This window comes from Cryptotermes secundus, unplaced genomic scaffold, assembly GCF_002891405.2.
Source record: "Cryptotermes secundus unplaced genomic scaffold, Csec_1.0 scaffold262, whole genome shotgun sequence".
Lineage (NCBI taxonomy): Eukaryota > Metazoa > Arthropoda > Insecta > Blattodea > Kalotermitidae > Cryptotermes > Cryptotermes secundus.
The window spans coordinates 263,777-280,207 of NW_019739214.1; the positions used below are offsets into that span (position 1 = coordinate 263,777).

General features: G+C 37.2%; 2 protein-coding genes and 1 long non-coding RNA gene across 3 annotated transcripts in view; 1 reads left to right on the plus strand and 2 right to left on the minus strand.

Annotated features, from left to right (window-relative positions):
* LOC111871676 (endoplasmic reticulum-Golgi intermediate compartment protein 3) overlaps positions 1-3,552 on the minus strand; it is a 21,861-nt gene extending 18,309 nt beyond the window's left edge. Inside the window, exons 1-2 of the mRNA XM_023864936.2 lie at positions 3,318-3,552; positions 1,476-1,634 (exon numbers count right to left, since the gene is read on the minus strand). Coding sequence (XP_023720704.1) covers positions 1,476-1,634; positions 3,318-3,414 — 256 coding nt within the window. The 5' untranslated portion in view covers positions 3,415-3,552. The remainder of the gene's footprint in view (positions 1-1,475; positions 1,635-3,317) is intronic.
* A 5,009-nt stretch (positions 3,553-8,561) lies between these two features.
* The window catches only part of LOC111871683 (dual specificity tyrosine-phosphorylation-regulated kinase 4), a 559,052-nt gene continuing 551,182 nt past the window's right edge, over positions 8,562-16,431 (plus strand). The window contains exon 1 of the mRNA XM_033754350.1: positions 8,562-9,477. Coding sequence (XP_033610241.1) covers positions 9,277-9,477 — 201 coding nt within the window. The 5' untranslated portion in view covers positions 8,562-9,276. The remainder of the gene's footprint in view (positions 9,478-16,431) is intronic.
* Positions 9,363-16,431, minus strand: part of LOC117282885 — a 58,014-nt gene continuing 50,945 nt past the window's right edge. Inside the window, exon 3 of the long non-coding RNA XR_004513798.1 lies at positions 9,363-9,441. This is a non-coding gene — a long non-coding RNA (uncharacterized LOC117282885). The remainder of the gene's footprint in view (positions 9,442-16,431) is intronic.

Below are 16,431 nucleotides of genomic sequence, written 5' to 3' on the forward strand. Positions count from 1 at the left end.
TTGTACCCAGTAATAATGCAAGATCTTGTGTTTATATCAGGAATCATGTTAATGCCTTTCCTTTGCTGGAGCTCTGTTCAAGGGATACAGCGGTGGTAAGGATAACATATCCATATCGAGAAGGCAGCAGGGAGCTGATAGTTGCTTCAGTCTACCTTCCATATGACTCGGATGGACCACCACCAACTAAGGAAATGAGGGACATTTGAGAGCCCAAAGGGCCAATGAGCCCCTATCTGCTTATATTACTGACATTAAGGAAATTGCTGCTGTTCTGCATCAGGATGCGGACGAGGCAGTTGTGGTCAGAAATATCCTTGATGGGCTCCACCCTCGGGAAAGAAGTCTGTTAGTTTTTGTGATAAACCTGCCACCTATGCCGAACTAGACAACATGTGCATATATGCACACAATATTTTGATGAGCGACAAGAGTCAGATCATGCAATCCACCCACTCCTATGATTCTTGCCAAGCCTTCTGTGTCTGGTAACCCTACTTCGCAACCTTCCCAAAAGGTTTGTTATCGCTGTAACAAAATTGGGCACATCCGTCAAGAGTGCCGTGTTAAGTTATTGGCATTACCTAGGCAGCATGAGAACCATACAGTTAAGTTTGTAGAAGGAAGCTTGCAATGCGTCTAGATTGTTTTGTGTCCTTCTACAAACTTAAATCTGGTATTGTTTATTCTGGTAAGCACAGGCACTGATGTGTGGTTTAAGATAAGAAGGAATGTCCTCTGATGTGTATATTTACTCCGTGGTATTACCAATGTATATTTTGAGCCATGGACACATACTTTGATGTATTCCTATATACATCCATTTACTTGGAGGTATTAAAGGTGTGTTATTGTACAGTGAATATCACAGAGATATTGGTATATTCATATACAATATATTTAGGTATTGGTGTACACTCTATCTATCTATCTATCTATCTATTATATTATCAAGGGATGATCAAAGTTTTTAGAAATTATTCATTTACACACTATACTTCCGTCCATAATGCAACCTGTTTATTATCTCCCTCTTTTTGCACTGCATTTTGCAGCTGTATATGGCCATCAACAGGTGTCACTATTTGCTAAAACTGTTTCACTGCATAAATTAATAACTATATTTCAGATAATAATCACAGTGTGATAACTGTAAATAATTTCTACTGTACACTGTTTCAGATCTGTCCATAGCTTTACCATATTAAGGCAATGAAATGTCACTTTCCTATTAGACAATTTATTCTAAAGAAATAAAATATCAAAAAAAAAAAAAAGGACACCAATATTTCTCTCCATAATATGCTTAGTGTTACAAAGAGAAACAAGCATGAAATCCAACCAGAATTAACAAACTTCACAAAATCTAACTTCATATAAATTTCATTACATTGTAACATGCCTTATTACAAAGACACAAAGTCATACTGCATGCAACAACAAACTAAAATATCATAATAAAAGACAAGGCTTACATTCGCAAGAAATAGCTGGTATAATAAAGTCTACATTTATCCTGAGTTTGGGTCCTCTTGATGTGTCTACAAACAATTCTTCTGATATTGTAGGTGTCCAGTAGTCTTTAATCTCAAAAGATACAAGCAATACTATTACACACCAACATACTATTGTCACTGTAAAACAAAGAGAAAGAATTATTTCCAAATTGTATAAACACAATAATTTATGCAAGTATTTGTCTTTGGTTAGAAGAGAGGACTCAAAAATATTTAATAATGTGACTAAAATCCTAACATCAGTATCTGATATCATATTTTTAAAGAATCAAAACAAGAGGAAAATTGTGAAATCTGAGGTTCTGGCAACAATGACTGGAATGTAATACCGTGTAGTTTGGGGGTTGCAAATTGTGCTCTGGAAATTTCAAGAAACATGATTTTACCCACTGCTATTCAATTGTGCAACTCTTCCTGCTTCTACATTCTTTTAATGGTGATGTCTACCACATGCTTCGTAAGATATAAACAGAAGAGAGATTTCTAAAAGTGTGAATAATGCTGCACCCTCCTCCTCATGCTGGTTCCTCATTCATGGATTATTCTACCCTGCAGATGGAGGCGATACATTCCTCCAAAATGTTGGTTCACACATGATCTACACGGAGCCACATCCCAAAGACGGCATTCTTCATAGTCACTGCCGAGAAGACCTCAAATCTTACACTCTAAAAGTTTGTTCTGACATAATACATAATGGAAAAAGTTGATAAGCAGGGATACACAGACACATAGACAGCATGTAGTTTGCATAAGCCTGCTTTCGTTTTTTTCAAAATAAGGAAAGAAGCCTAAAAAGGTGTGAAATATGGTGTGGCGTTCACACTGCATTACATCCAAGAATCTGATCTCACAAACCACAGCATCTATCGTATAGTAAGTTATTTTAAGTAACATAAATGGAAACAAAATCTGTATGAAGCTATGTTACGTTATAAGAAAACAAAATCAATAAAATAAAGTCAAACCTTATTAACAAGGAGGACTGTGGAATAAAAAATCATCCCATACTCACAGGAATCATATTCTGCATTTTAACCAACATTTCTCTACAATCAACATGCACACCTGCATTACTTGGAAGCAAATTCCATTTTTATACCAAAATAGGCAACTGATTAAGAGTGACATATATTTTCCTGTGGTCCTGTACACCTGTCACTCAAAAAGGCCTTGAGATACTCACGTGGTTGGATTTATGTTCATGTTCTGTCAAACCCAACATTAATACTGATGAAATTCTAATTTGCAAAGATTCTTGAGGAGACAAATCTGCTCTCCCTCCCTACATATATTAGATGATCATGTTTAGAACCTTAACTCAAAACATAACCATGAGTTTGCACTATTTAAGAAACAAGAAAAGCCTGATATTACAGACGGCCCAGAGACAGCCAGTGTCTCCAGAGTGCTTCCCATATACTGGAATTTAACCTAAATGCCAAGAATAAAAACACTGGATCAAAATTTGGCAGACTGCCATCAGTCACATTTGTACAATACACTGTACTACCTATATACAGAATCTAACCTTACACGTTAAACGTGACAGTCAAACACTATGAACTGTCAGACTGGTAACCAGCACTCTTGTGCAATTTGTAGTTCTCATGGCGGTAAATATACCGGTGACCGTCTTCGGGGATGTAACGGCATGCAGTCGTAGCAGCCAGAGAAACCTCCTCTATGCGTATTCCCACCCTAAAAATGAAGGTTGCGGGTTCCTTCGAAACGTCGGTACTACTCTGCATAACTTCACATCCCAGATGATAGTAATTTTTAACTTGGTCTTCTGTTTACCTGCTGCTCCTCCATAAGTTTTAATTCTAAAATCTTCTAATGTTTTTGGATATGCATCCAAGTAACGTAATCTAAGAAAAATGTCACTGGAATTCATCACAAAAAGAAGAATTAAAACGTTACACTACACACGTCTATCAAACTAAACGGGTATTACATCGATTACATATACATGTCACAGACGTCACAGATCATCGCAGTTTACCGACACACAGATTTGGAACACTTGATGTCAACGAACTGCCATGGTTCCTATACTGTCACTGTACGTCTACGAGGATGGTAGAAACGGTAGCCCAATCGATAAGAGGGTGAACTACTATTCAACCATCACAATTTTAATTCACAATAATAACTAAATAGAAATCATGAAAGAAACTTGACAAAGTACTTACATTTCATGTTGCCATACAGGGCTGTAATCAAAGAAGGTCAGCACCCCTGTACTCTTTTCAGTTCTGAGACACTGCTCTGGGACTTTTTTTCAAAGAAGGTGATGATGAACATAGGAAATGGTTAATAAAAACTATGTTCTTGCTGTTTTTTCTTAAAAAAGATAATTTCACTTCAATAATAGAGTACCTGAGAAGAATATTTTAGAAGCATTTAGTAGAGACTTTACATATCATCCATGGATATGAAGTAAATAAATAAATAAATAAATAGAACAAAATTATAAGAACTTATAGCTTGTCTTTTTTTTACCTCTCAGTTTGATCTGGTAATGTCAGTCTACTTAAGTATATGATTTTCATGAGCTACTTATCGTAAACATCGGCATTAAGAAATGGAAAGCTATCATTACTTAAATTATCAGGAAAACCTCATACTATGAGCCAAGACATTTTCTTCCAATCTGGAATTGCATACAAGATGCCCTAGCACTTTTTAGGCTTACACCCTTGCTGCCATAATATATATGATACTGCCAATCACTGTGTTCAGCACACTGTTAAGACTTCAATTTCTCCTGCATTATCTCACTATTTGTCAAGAAATTATTATACAGTGATTTTGATACATAAATGTAGTGTAAAAAAGAAATATGATTTTTTCAGGAAGTCTGGTTTCATAAGTTCCTGCCACTGAGATAATTCATAATTGTATTTTTTTAGGAATTAAAGATTACAAAAAATATTTTTTTGAACTTTGTAATATTGTATGAGACTAATTAATACATCAGTTCACAAATGTTATTTGTCTGTCTGGCAGCATATACCTTGCTTGTTTGCAGCGCAAAGAAGTATCATTAAACATATTCAGATTGTAGTCTTCTGAACTATAAATAACACTCTGAAGTTCTACATGCGGATACCAATGTTTCAGAGAACATGACGCCTCCATCTTCAGGGACAAAGTGAACACAGTGAGTGTATGGTAGGATGTATAGGCAATGAGATATGGAAAGTGATTACTTGGAACCATGGGACAGGATGAAAAGGGGTATTAGGCACTGTAAAAGAAAAGTGCATTGCTGAAATGGTAGAGTGACATGGAAACGTTTTGTTTTTAAGCAAGGAATATGACTGATGTCCCCCCACAAGAATATGGTTTGAACACATCCAGAAAGCATGGTCATAACATTGTTTTATTGCTGCATTTCTAGCATAAGAGAATGGTAACACTGAAACCGTAAAGATATTTTAATAGGATTTATAGTAAAAGACACTTATTAATATTTATAAATGATATTACAACCCACAGCTAAAGATTTCAATTCTGCTTTGTTCTGAAAAAAAATGTACTTTGTACACGTAGTTGAAGGGATAATTCAGTGTACTGATTTGGCACTATTCCAAGTAAACACCACAAGAGAGGAAATTCTTTTAACAAGGAAGTACATAATTGTGCTTCAGAAATGTATGTGAGAACAATACTGAAGGTTACCCACTTAAGACTCTGAACTGCAAGTAAGGAGTAACAACCGGGTTGCTATATTGCACAGATATTTTAAAATAATTTTAGTATTGTACTAGTGCTTGAACACTGGGCAATGAAATGGAAAGGCAATGAGGACATAACAATAAACTTTTTTTTTTATTGCTAGTGGGGTAGGACTAAGTCCCTTGTACTGCGGCCACTTCTGGCCTATTTTACCAGCCCCAGATGATAGGTGAGGGTGATTGTGGAGCAATTGGTGGGTCCAAGATTGGCAGGGGGAACCGAAGTACTGGGAGAAAACCTGCCCCAGAGCCACTTTGTTCACCACAAATTCCACTTGACCAGACTCGGGATCGAACCCGGGCCACCATGGTGGGAAGCCAGTGACTAACTGCTTGAGCTATGGCGCAGCCTAACAATAAACTAAGTCTACAGTATTCTTAGATAAATCTGCAATGCCTCTTGACCTTCAGGACACATGACATATCACAGAAACTGTGATAGGATAATACAAGTATAAGCTCAGCTATCATGTAGTCTACTAGTAGGAGACAACATGTTAGAATAGAAGTATAGCAAACTCTTGCTAATATGAATTAATTTTGGTGAGGGGGGGGACATCTGGATTAATGAAGCAAAAAGTAGCCCTAAGATACAAGACAAAACAAAACTTAGAACACAATAAGGCCGTAACATAATAAGGCTGTTCTTTCCTGAAGAGGGAGGCAGTACTTTTCTCCGGGAATGTCAGGAACGAACATCAGTCTGATGTACAGAATGTACAACCAATATTACAGTAATATTTAAGACTGTAAATGTATACAGCACATATACTATAACATATTCATTCTGCAGAAAAAACAGAAATGACATTCTAATATCTATGCTCCACAAATTATTTATATTAAAGGAAAACAGAGAAATGGAGCAGAGAAAATACATGTGCCACATAGCAGTGTGGGAAATTTCAAAGTGTGGAGAAGGAAACACCACCAGTGATCAAAGAATTGGTGTAGAAGGTGAGACATATATAAAATGGAGAATAGAGCAAGAATATTACAACAGCCCTCCACTAATCCATATCCTGTATATGACTATATTCTATTCCTTTAAAATCAACTTTTTATATTATCCTCACACCCACACCTAGGTCTTCCTAGTAGTCTCATGAACTTTAAGATAGGCTTTAATTACAGACTATAACAGAGAACTTCATTAAAAGAAAAAACAACTCAGATTTCAACATTCTTAATGTAATCAACATTTTATTTTCTCTTCGTTTTAAGAACAATCTCCTGCTAAAACAAACGAACCATTTATTTACTTGTAGAATGATATGTCATGGTAACATTACATCAGGAAACTAATAACAATGCACTGGATGGTGCGTCTTGGTCTTGGAATAAACTCAATAGTGAATGTTCTTCCTTACCAAAGAAAGGTGAAGAAATTCAGTCATGCAATTCATTTCTCTATTCTAAACATTGAGATGTGCCAATAACAATTACATATGACCTTATGTAAAATGGTTCTTAAAATCTTCTCATCTGAATGAAAGTTGAAAGGGCTTGACAATTGTCTGTAAACTTCTCCTTTACCAAACATAATCACAATCGCTGAATCCGTTCTCAAGCTGTTCCATACGGTCAGACTAGCGGAGAGATTTTAATAGGCGTTCCACATTGGTGGAACATGTCTAAAACAGTTATTGACTTAACTTGAAGTTTGGCGGTGTCTTAATAGAATACTGTATGATGGAAAATAGAGAACTACAGAATGGTGCTGGTTTCAGTTGTGATGTGGAATGTCAGTAATGGAACACAGTGGTGGATGGAAACGGAATATATCGTCACATATAGGGGTTTTCGTGAGTAATAATGGGTCCTGGATTTGATGGTCGGATTTATTTGCACTTCTTTACAATTAACACTCAATTATGAAAGCTCACAACCAATGACTGTCTGCGGATCACTGCCAATTGAATTCTCTGAGCAAAGTCAAAGTCACATTGCGCCATTGCGAATCGGGATCACCATTTCCAGCCGTTCACGTTATTGCATGTTTATTCATTGTAACGGAAACGTGTGTTACGACTTGCTACATAACAACAACTCGTTCGTTGCTGTTCATTGCAGCGGGAACGTGATTACCAAGCCGTTGCTCAGCAATGGACGTCCTCTTTGGATCCATTATTCCGGCTTTTAGGCAGTGTTTACCGATCCGTTGCCTAGCACTGGATTATTATGTGACAATATATTATTCACTCATTCACCTCCGTCTTTAATGCAACTAAAAACTGTTCACAGTCTCTATTTAATTTAAAATAACATTAAAATCACATTATTACTACATGTTTCGGCCTTACTTGGCCATCTTCAGGCAACTGTTGAGTGTTTGAAAACCAATGCACTGCACTAGATCATAAGGCAATATATTTCAGTGCTATTGCATACCGATGTTCACAGTACAATGCGTTTCTCTGAGAATAAAGCTCTGTGTCCGCCTTATTTTCCCCTTTCGGCGTTCATGTTTGTGCCCCTTTGTATGTATGCTCTCACTAGCTGGTCGTATGTCACTTGTATCCCGAAAAAGGAAAATAAGGCTAAGGCCTAGCGCACACATGCAACTTTTAGTTGGCCGATAGTTGGCCGATAGTTGTACACGATCGTGGAGGCCCAACGACTGTCGAGGGATGTACGCACACGTACAATTTTGAGTTGCCCACAACTACGCCAATGAGCAGTCGGTCAGTCACAGCATGGATGTGTACGGTACAGCAGGATGTGCACTGTTGTTAAGATTAAGGAAAAAGGAAGCTGGAATATTGGGTTCAGCCTATTTATAGCGAACGTCTGTTAAAAGGAATTTTTTTCACATTGTGCCATGAACAGAGACAATACCCATCAACAATTTTCAATTACTGCAGAAGGAGTATTGATAGTTTTGATGAATTGTTGCTTCTTCTGAAACCTCATAACTTGTACAACAATACAAGATGGAGACTGGAGTTTAATACTTCTAGAATTATTATTGCAAACACAGAAAAAGTAAAAATGTAAACTAAAGGTATTCCTGTAACAGGCAGTGGAGGCCCGTAGGGTTTTGAGACGTTGAGGTTCCCACATTTTCCAGACAATCGGCTCATAGATGTTGGTAAGTTTGTCAGCCTTTCGCGCCAGGCGCCCATTTCCGCCAAGAACATTCCAAGAGTATTCCTGGTACTCATTTCTGTTAGAGGCTGAATCGACCCCAGGGCCATAGTGTGGCTGGAAGGACTGGGTAAATTGAAAAAAATCCAATGACCTCATCGGGATTCGATCCCGCGACCTTCCGGCATGTAGCATAGTGCCTCAACCAACTACGCTACAGCGTGCCCTCTCACATAAGAGTGAGTTTGTTAGTTCATGTGAGCTACATTCTATTACTCAAACATCTTCGACTTTTCTGCGCGCACTTGCTTGTTGCTATGGTTACACAGAAGCTAAAGCGTTCCTTTACCTTTCATGAAAAGCTAGCGCCAGAGTGCAACAAGCAAGGGTTGGGGTGGGAATGAGATCCCCGATAGCGCATGGCTGTGCTGCTCGAGAGGACCAACAAGAATTCCATCTATTGCATCCACTGCGACCCTGCTCACAAGTCTTGGACTTCATACTGCATCCGTTATGCTCATCTTATAATATTTATTGTGCTGTGTATATTACACGATTGCACCGTTAAATCAACCATTATTAAATACACGAACCTACAAATGTAAATCTAATGTATCTTACTGTGGATTGTACGTCCAGTAAGCAATGATTACGTACATGACGATATCCCAACACGTGCTTTTTGCAACCAGCGAAGAATGACGTATAGGTAGGCCATAGGAACATTCCGAATTATCATACAAAAGAGGATATTTTTAGATTCGGAGTGCGCAGCTGGACGAATGTTAAGTGACATATCGCTATGGAAACATAGGGAATAACATAGAACAGCAACGATATACACCGTGTGTGGTCGTAACTTGAAGCTACATTACGCCTCGACCTCACCTTGTAGTTCTGTGTTACCATCAGGCGCATGAAGAGTCCGTATGGCAAGCTACACTCCACTCTTGTTCCACAGAAAACCCTCTCAGCTCTATCACCATCGTGCGCCAGGACGCGATGTTGAAGATGACTTGGTGTCGCTGTGCTCGGTGGTAGATGTCACCCTTCCCAGGATAACGCCCCGTGACGTGAAAAGACGAGATATTCAGCTGAGGAAGATAGAGAGGCCCAATGACAGCATTTCGGTAAGTGTCCATTTGTCCTCTTCATCAAATATAACCTATAGCATTGGAGATGGGAAGTGCACACATAATTTTAGCTGGAAATTAAACCAATTAGGAGAATTACATGAAGACTGAAGGATGCTATTAAAGTGGATCTTAAAATCTAGGGTATATTGCGTGAGTTCAACTGACTCAGGACACTCCAGTAGAGGGTTCTTATGAACGAGGACTAAAAGATTATTTTAGGTTCCTTAAAAAGCTTTTAATTTCTTGATAAGATGAGCGATTGTCACTTTCTAATTAATAAATCTGATCCACCGACTTAATTATTGGGTTTTGGTTTGTTACACTGAGAAACAACACACGGATGACGTATTGCTAAATGGAAATAAATGACAGAATAAATTAATACTAATGGCTTGATTAGTAGCAGCAATGTAAACATGAATCAATTATTGTCATTCAACCAATGCTCCACACTCGTCTATTATAAGGGTCTGATGATTAACTGTCCTAACACTGAGTTCTCGCTTGAAAGAAACCGCCCTGTAGAATATTTGTAAATTACAGTACTAAGGTATTCAATCTCTTCCCATTCCTAATTTAATAACTATTGCACATAACAGATATTCATAAAACACGAAAATAGAAGTGGTCTGAATAAAGCAAGTAGTTACTGGACGCGAATTATTATTGAGTAAATGAAGTAAAATGTAAGAAGCAAATAACTTGGAGTAATGTAGCAGTATTGCGTTTAACGTATGCCCAATTGAAGAAGAAAATATAGAAATTCTTCTATAAAGTTCACTGCTCTTGAGTGCAACAGAGAGATGTCCAGAACTTTAAGAGCACATCGGAAAGTGCAAGCTCATCTTGTCGAGTGCTCAGGTTGGGCAGTCTGCAGATACATCGATTTAACTTCGTAACAGAGTTTATTGTTAGTTCAACGACCCCGTGAACTCACAGACATTTGAAAATGACGATACTATATTCTAATGGACTTCTATCTGTTAATGCTCGTTAGAATTCACTACATGCCCATAAAATTACAATTTGCAAACATGAAAGAGCGCAATATCTAGGCCTCGAGAGCTGAGGTTTAAGAAAATTATACTGAAAAAAAAATCCTCTGGTAGGGCCTAGAATTAATGAAATTTATTACAAAAAGATCACGTAAATACAACATAAGAATATAACCTAAATAATCAGGGCCAGTGGCTTTTAACTAGGAAAACGAGAGGTATTAAAAACACGCGCAGAATATACAATCAATAAAGAATGAAGAAGACTTTCAAGTCATTAAAAATCAGTCCTTAGAAAACTAAAGGACAAGATCAGTAGATTTTAAACGGTTCTATCAATGGTGTATAACACACAGAATTACAGGGTTTTTGGACTCTGCCCATCGTCCGGTATTCTAGAAAATATTTTGGACTTTTTCAATCATTCGATATTCCAGAAAATATTTCGGACTTTTTTTCATCGTTCAGTACTCTAGAAAATATTTTCTAGAATATCGGAAAATGGGAAAAGTCCAAAAAGCCAACAATTCTGTGTGACAAGATCAGTGTTTCCATAAAGGGGTGACTGAAGAGGATATTTGTGATAATCGTTTCAAAAAGTGTATGGTTCTCTCTGTGAAGCGAAGACACGATGCCCGTATGCTAGGAGATTTAGTAGCATCTACATTTTATACAGTCTAAAACTTCAGATAAATGGAAATTACAACTTCTTTATGAAGACCGTCATAACACAACTACATCAAGATCAGTGTCAAGTTTGACTCTGCTACATGTTTCGGCTATTAATAGCCATCATCAGGCAAATACATGGCTAATATATACACCACTGAACTGCAGTATCAATAAAATTGGATACAATAATATCAACTATATTAAAATACTTGACGTAAAAATACAATAAATAGGTTATATAAAACAAAAGTTATAGTATAAAACAAGAATAAAATTCTTCAATTTATGCTTTACATCATCGAATCAGTCGTTGTTTCGGGGGAAAAAAAATGTGTAAATTAGATGAGTGATTGTATTCGCTGTTCATTATTTCAATGATTTTTTACTTGCATACACAATAAATGTAAATAAATACTGCATAAACCATATTATTGTTATGGATTAATTTAAATAATTTAAATTCCAAATCAAATTCCATAAATCGTTTATAGTTCTTACCTACTAACCCTTTCCACCTAATTCAAAATTGCACCATTGTATTGGAATTCTATCACATTCCTCAAGAAAGAACTTTCTTCCTTTATCTTGTACTAAAATTAAGAAATTTCCTTGTATCAGCTTATTTTTATATCATGGAATCATCTCCTAAACCTTCAAAGAAACGTCATCATTCTTCGGATAATTTTCTCTTCCTCATATGAGTTATAAAATATTTTATAACTCATATGAGCGTACATCTGTGTACAATTTATTTATTCAGCTTCACAATACACTTAACAATTAACCCCAAATTATTTATAAGACTTATGATTATGGGCGTTTTACTAACTGTATTTATTTCGAGAATAAGATTCTTAGTGTAAAGGAAATATTAAACACATGAAATTTGTTTCAGGGTGTTATAGCATACGTCAAGTTGCGTGCGCACTGAACGAACATTACGCCGTTTTTTAATTTGTAGTTTATGTTGTCCTTTTTACTATGACCACAGTTCGAAAGACAACGGTACCCGCTGGTCAGTGTCTCACTGTCAAACGTGTATATAGTTACTTTTTACATACTATAGCAGGGGTACACACACACACACACAGCTTCGTAATTTCCAATAATACAAGAAATTCCAGCAAAAGTGATTTAAAAATTCTCTTCACCATACTTTTATAAGCCTTGTTGGTGCTAAAATGATAATTTATTGTAGACAAAGGAAATTTAGTGCACACGAAACTAGACCTAGATCAAATTCTTAAGGCGAACGCCTGCAATATCTCTCGCATGAAATTCAAATTCCCGCTGATTTTAATTAAACTCATTAATCTCGACACCACGTGGGCACCATTTATATAGATGATGTCTATAGAAATGGTGCCCACATCCACGTGAGGATCGCAGAAGGGGGATTGGATCAAGTTCTTGTCCAGAGACGGACTTCGGTCTTGGCAGTGTTGAGCTTAAGAGTTCTGCAATTACAATGTTAATTAATTTTTACAATAACGCAAATATAATTTATATATTTTCAGCTTTTCAATTTACTGACTGTTTCTCGATTTCTCAGAAGTTATCTGCGCTCAAACACAAACATCTTATTTTATAGGGGTGCACCCGCACTGTGTAAGTAGATGAGACAACTTTTTTCTCAGTCACATAAATAAGACTGGCTAATATAATGGGGTGGGGTGAGGTAGGGTGAGACTGAGGCCACTTGGTACGTCGGCTACTAATTGGCCTATTGCACCAGATAATTTTTTTTTCTTGACACTACAGCCCCAGTGGGCCTAGGCCTACCTCCATGAACTCCGTTCACTTCGGTTTTTCTAGATCTTACACATACGGTAGGACTCCTTGGGCGGATGATCAGCTCGTCGCAAGGCCTCTACCTGTAGACAAACACAGAAAAACGCACACAAACATCCATGCCCTGAGTGGGATTCGAACCCACGATCCCGGCTTCCGAAAGAGAGAAGACAGTGCATGCCTTAGACCGCTCGGCTACCGTGACCAGCGCACCAGATGATAGATGATGATAAATGTGGAACAGTCGGTGGAATGAGAATTAACAGGAGAAACTGAAGTACTCGAAAAAAACCAGCCCAGGTGCCTCTTTGTCCACCACAAATCCCACATGACCTGACCCGGGCTCGAACCCGGGCTGCTGCAGTAGGAAGCCGGCGACTAAGCGCCTGAGCTATGGCACGGCCAAAGAATGTCTTACTCCAAATGTCTTCGAACAAGTGTGTTTTCAGTTTTCTTACTGTCTAGTGACTTAAGTATAATGTTTATTTCTCTGTGTCCCGTGCGCGTGTTTGCCACTCGTCAGTTTTCATATGTTGTGAATAGTACAAGGCAATAGGTAAGTTTGGCCGGTGCTACTGATCAAAGTTTGAATCAGAATTCGTTATAAACTTAAACCCTCATATGGAAAAAAAATTCTATCGAAATTTCCCGAAATACCTCGGGTTGCCGATAGTGTGGGTCTTCATTCTGCCTCCCGACGTCCGCGTAATAAAGGAGTTTTATTCTGCTTCTCATTTCGAGACACAGCCGTCGGAACATAAGCAGCTGCTGACATCTGGCGTCTCACAGATTCTTTACGTCTTGTAACAGAAAGTGAAATTAATTACAATTTGTATTCCACCTGTCACAATTTCCCTTTGCAAAAACAAAAAAAAACAACAACCGTGTTTCATTCCAATTTATATTTCCATAACGTTAGATGTATTTCGAAACATCGACGGATCACGCACACTTATACGTGGCTAGATTAAAATGTGTCTGTTTAATCACGACAAGAACTGAGTCTTTTCTGGTTTTTATTCATTTCATTTTCGCATATTGAACAACAGACGCCCATATATTTTCTTGGTGTTATCCAAATTTGGGTATTTAAATATATCTACACAAATGAAAAGCACAAATATCTTCATACAAACTTACAATTAGCAATGATCTTCATTTCAAATTTTAGAAGATCTGAAGCTGCATATGTGAATCTATGTATATACTCGTAGAATATTAATTATCATTTAAATAGCGTTTTTATTACATTGAAAGTTGGAAATATTAATAGATTTTATGGTAATGTCAAACTGTCTAGGTTACAATGTATATGCCTTATAATACGAAAGAACAGCTGTATAATGAAACAAATAAAAGTAAAGGTAAAGCTCTCCCTGTAAAAGGCCGTGGAGGTCCATAAGGTTGTGAGATATTGAGGGTCCCACATTTTCTAGACAATCGGCTCATAGATGACGGTAAGATTGTCAGCCTTGCGCGACGGCCGCCCTTTACCCCCAAGAATATTCCAAGAATATTCCTGGTACTCATTTCTGTTAGAGACTGAGTCGACTCCAGGGCCATAGTACGGCTGGAAGGGTTAGGTAAATTGAAAAATTCACCTCATCGGGATTCGATCCCGCGACTTTCCGGCTTGTAGCATAGTGCCTCAATCAACTACGCTACCACGTGCCCCCAATAAAACAGATAATGTGGAAATTATATTGTAACCGTTCCCGAATTTTTGCATTGGTTTGTAATATACTCAAGAGCCCAAGGAAAGACGAAGAGCGTCCACAGAAAGAAAGGAATGGTACTCCAAAACCCTAAGTAAAACGACAAAATACACAAAAAAAAAAAAAACATATCTCCTAGTATAGTTTAAACCTCTGTAAAAATCTTATTAATATAGATTTAACATAAGAAGGCAAACTTCATAAACTGTGACCGAAAAGCAGAGAAATGGAATATATATATACTTCATCTAGCGTATATTAAGTTTCTAAGTTCCTTGTGACAGTAGTAAATATAATGCGTGTACTATTTATTATCGATAAATAATAATGACAATCATCCGCACCAGCTTCAATATACTCATAAATATTTCAATTGACTCTTGATATAAGAATGTAACCGTTAATTCAATATTATTCCAGACACTTCCCGGAAAAAGAAAGAAGTTTTAAATCATAAATCTAAGAGCGGATCATTAATTGCAGATCTAAGTGTTTCTTGCTAGCAGCGGAAATTAAATTTGGATTAATTTAGATTGTTCGTACTATTATGGAAAATAAGAATTAATTAATTTACGACACTGTAAAATAATAGGAACATTTCCTACAAACCTAAGTAAACCAGAATAAAAAATTTTATATTTTAAGATTTGAGGTTTACACGACGGTGACTATGAAGAATGCCGTCTTCCAGGATATGGCGTCGTGTACATCTTTTGTAAACCGACGTTTCGGAGGAATGTATCGCCCCCATCTTCAATGTAGAAAAATCGGCGATGGCTGCAGACTGGTGACTCAGTCACTTTACACAAAATGTACACGGTGCCACATCCCAGAAGATGACATTGTTCAGATTTCATATTGTTCTTACTACATACAGTTTAGTCTAAAGCTATCAAATGATTGCTGCATCAAATTTTCGGACTGACGTTAAGTTTTACATTGATTGCAAAGATCACCAAAGTGAGGGTAAAATCACAATGATCATCTCTATGAGATAGGAAGATCTTAGAGACCATTTGAATGTGAACGTGTATGTGCTTGCGTTTAATTCGCACTGAGAACATGCATATGAAATTAGTGATGAACAGCTGAAATCAATTATCGCGAAACATTGTGATTCAAATAAAGGAAACTTCGTGAAGTAAGGAAATATTCTAAACAAGATATTGTATTTTAGCACCCTGTTGCATTAGGTTATCACTTTATATATATACACTTGCGCGGGGGCATGCATGCATACATACACACAATATACAGTCTTCAACGCAGCTTCACAGAATTTTGGTCGAAGAGTCGCTTATTCCAAGCTTTCATCGACATGTTTCGGCCACACATGGCCGTCGTCAGAAATTCATGATATCTTGTGTAAATTTCTATAATGTATTGTAGTGTTATGCAGCCCATGACGGTTGTACGACCCAAATTTTGTTATTTAAAAAATGGTTCCTCTTAAAATAAATTAGTATTGTCACGTGTCTTGAGTTCGAATCTCGTTGATCACCTGTGTAAGTTCAGATCCCACTTCTGACACCAGTTGTCGCGTATCGGGCGTATATCGCGACAAATAAATTCTCGATGTATTCGATGTAGCGAATTTTATTTCACACTCGCTCTTACAATCACCCAAATTACAGATTTACGATTACTGCTATCTGCAGTATCACAATTAATACACTCCAAATGCCACAANAAATATTTTTTAAAAAATAAAATGATATGATATGTATCGTGGTGTTCTCTTTCTTGTGTTCTGGTAGCCAGTTTTTATGGAATAT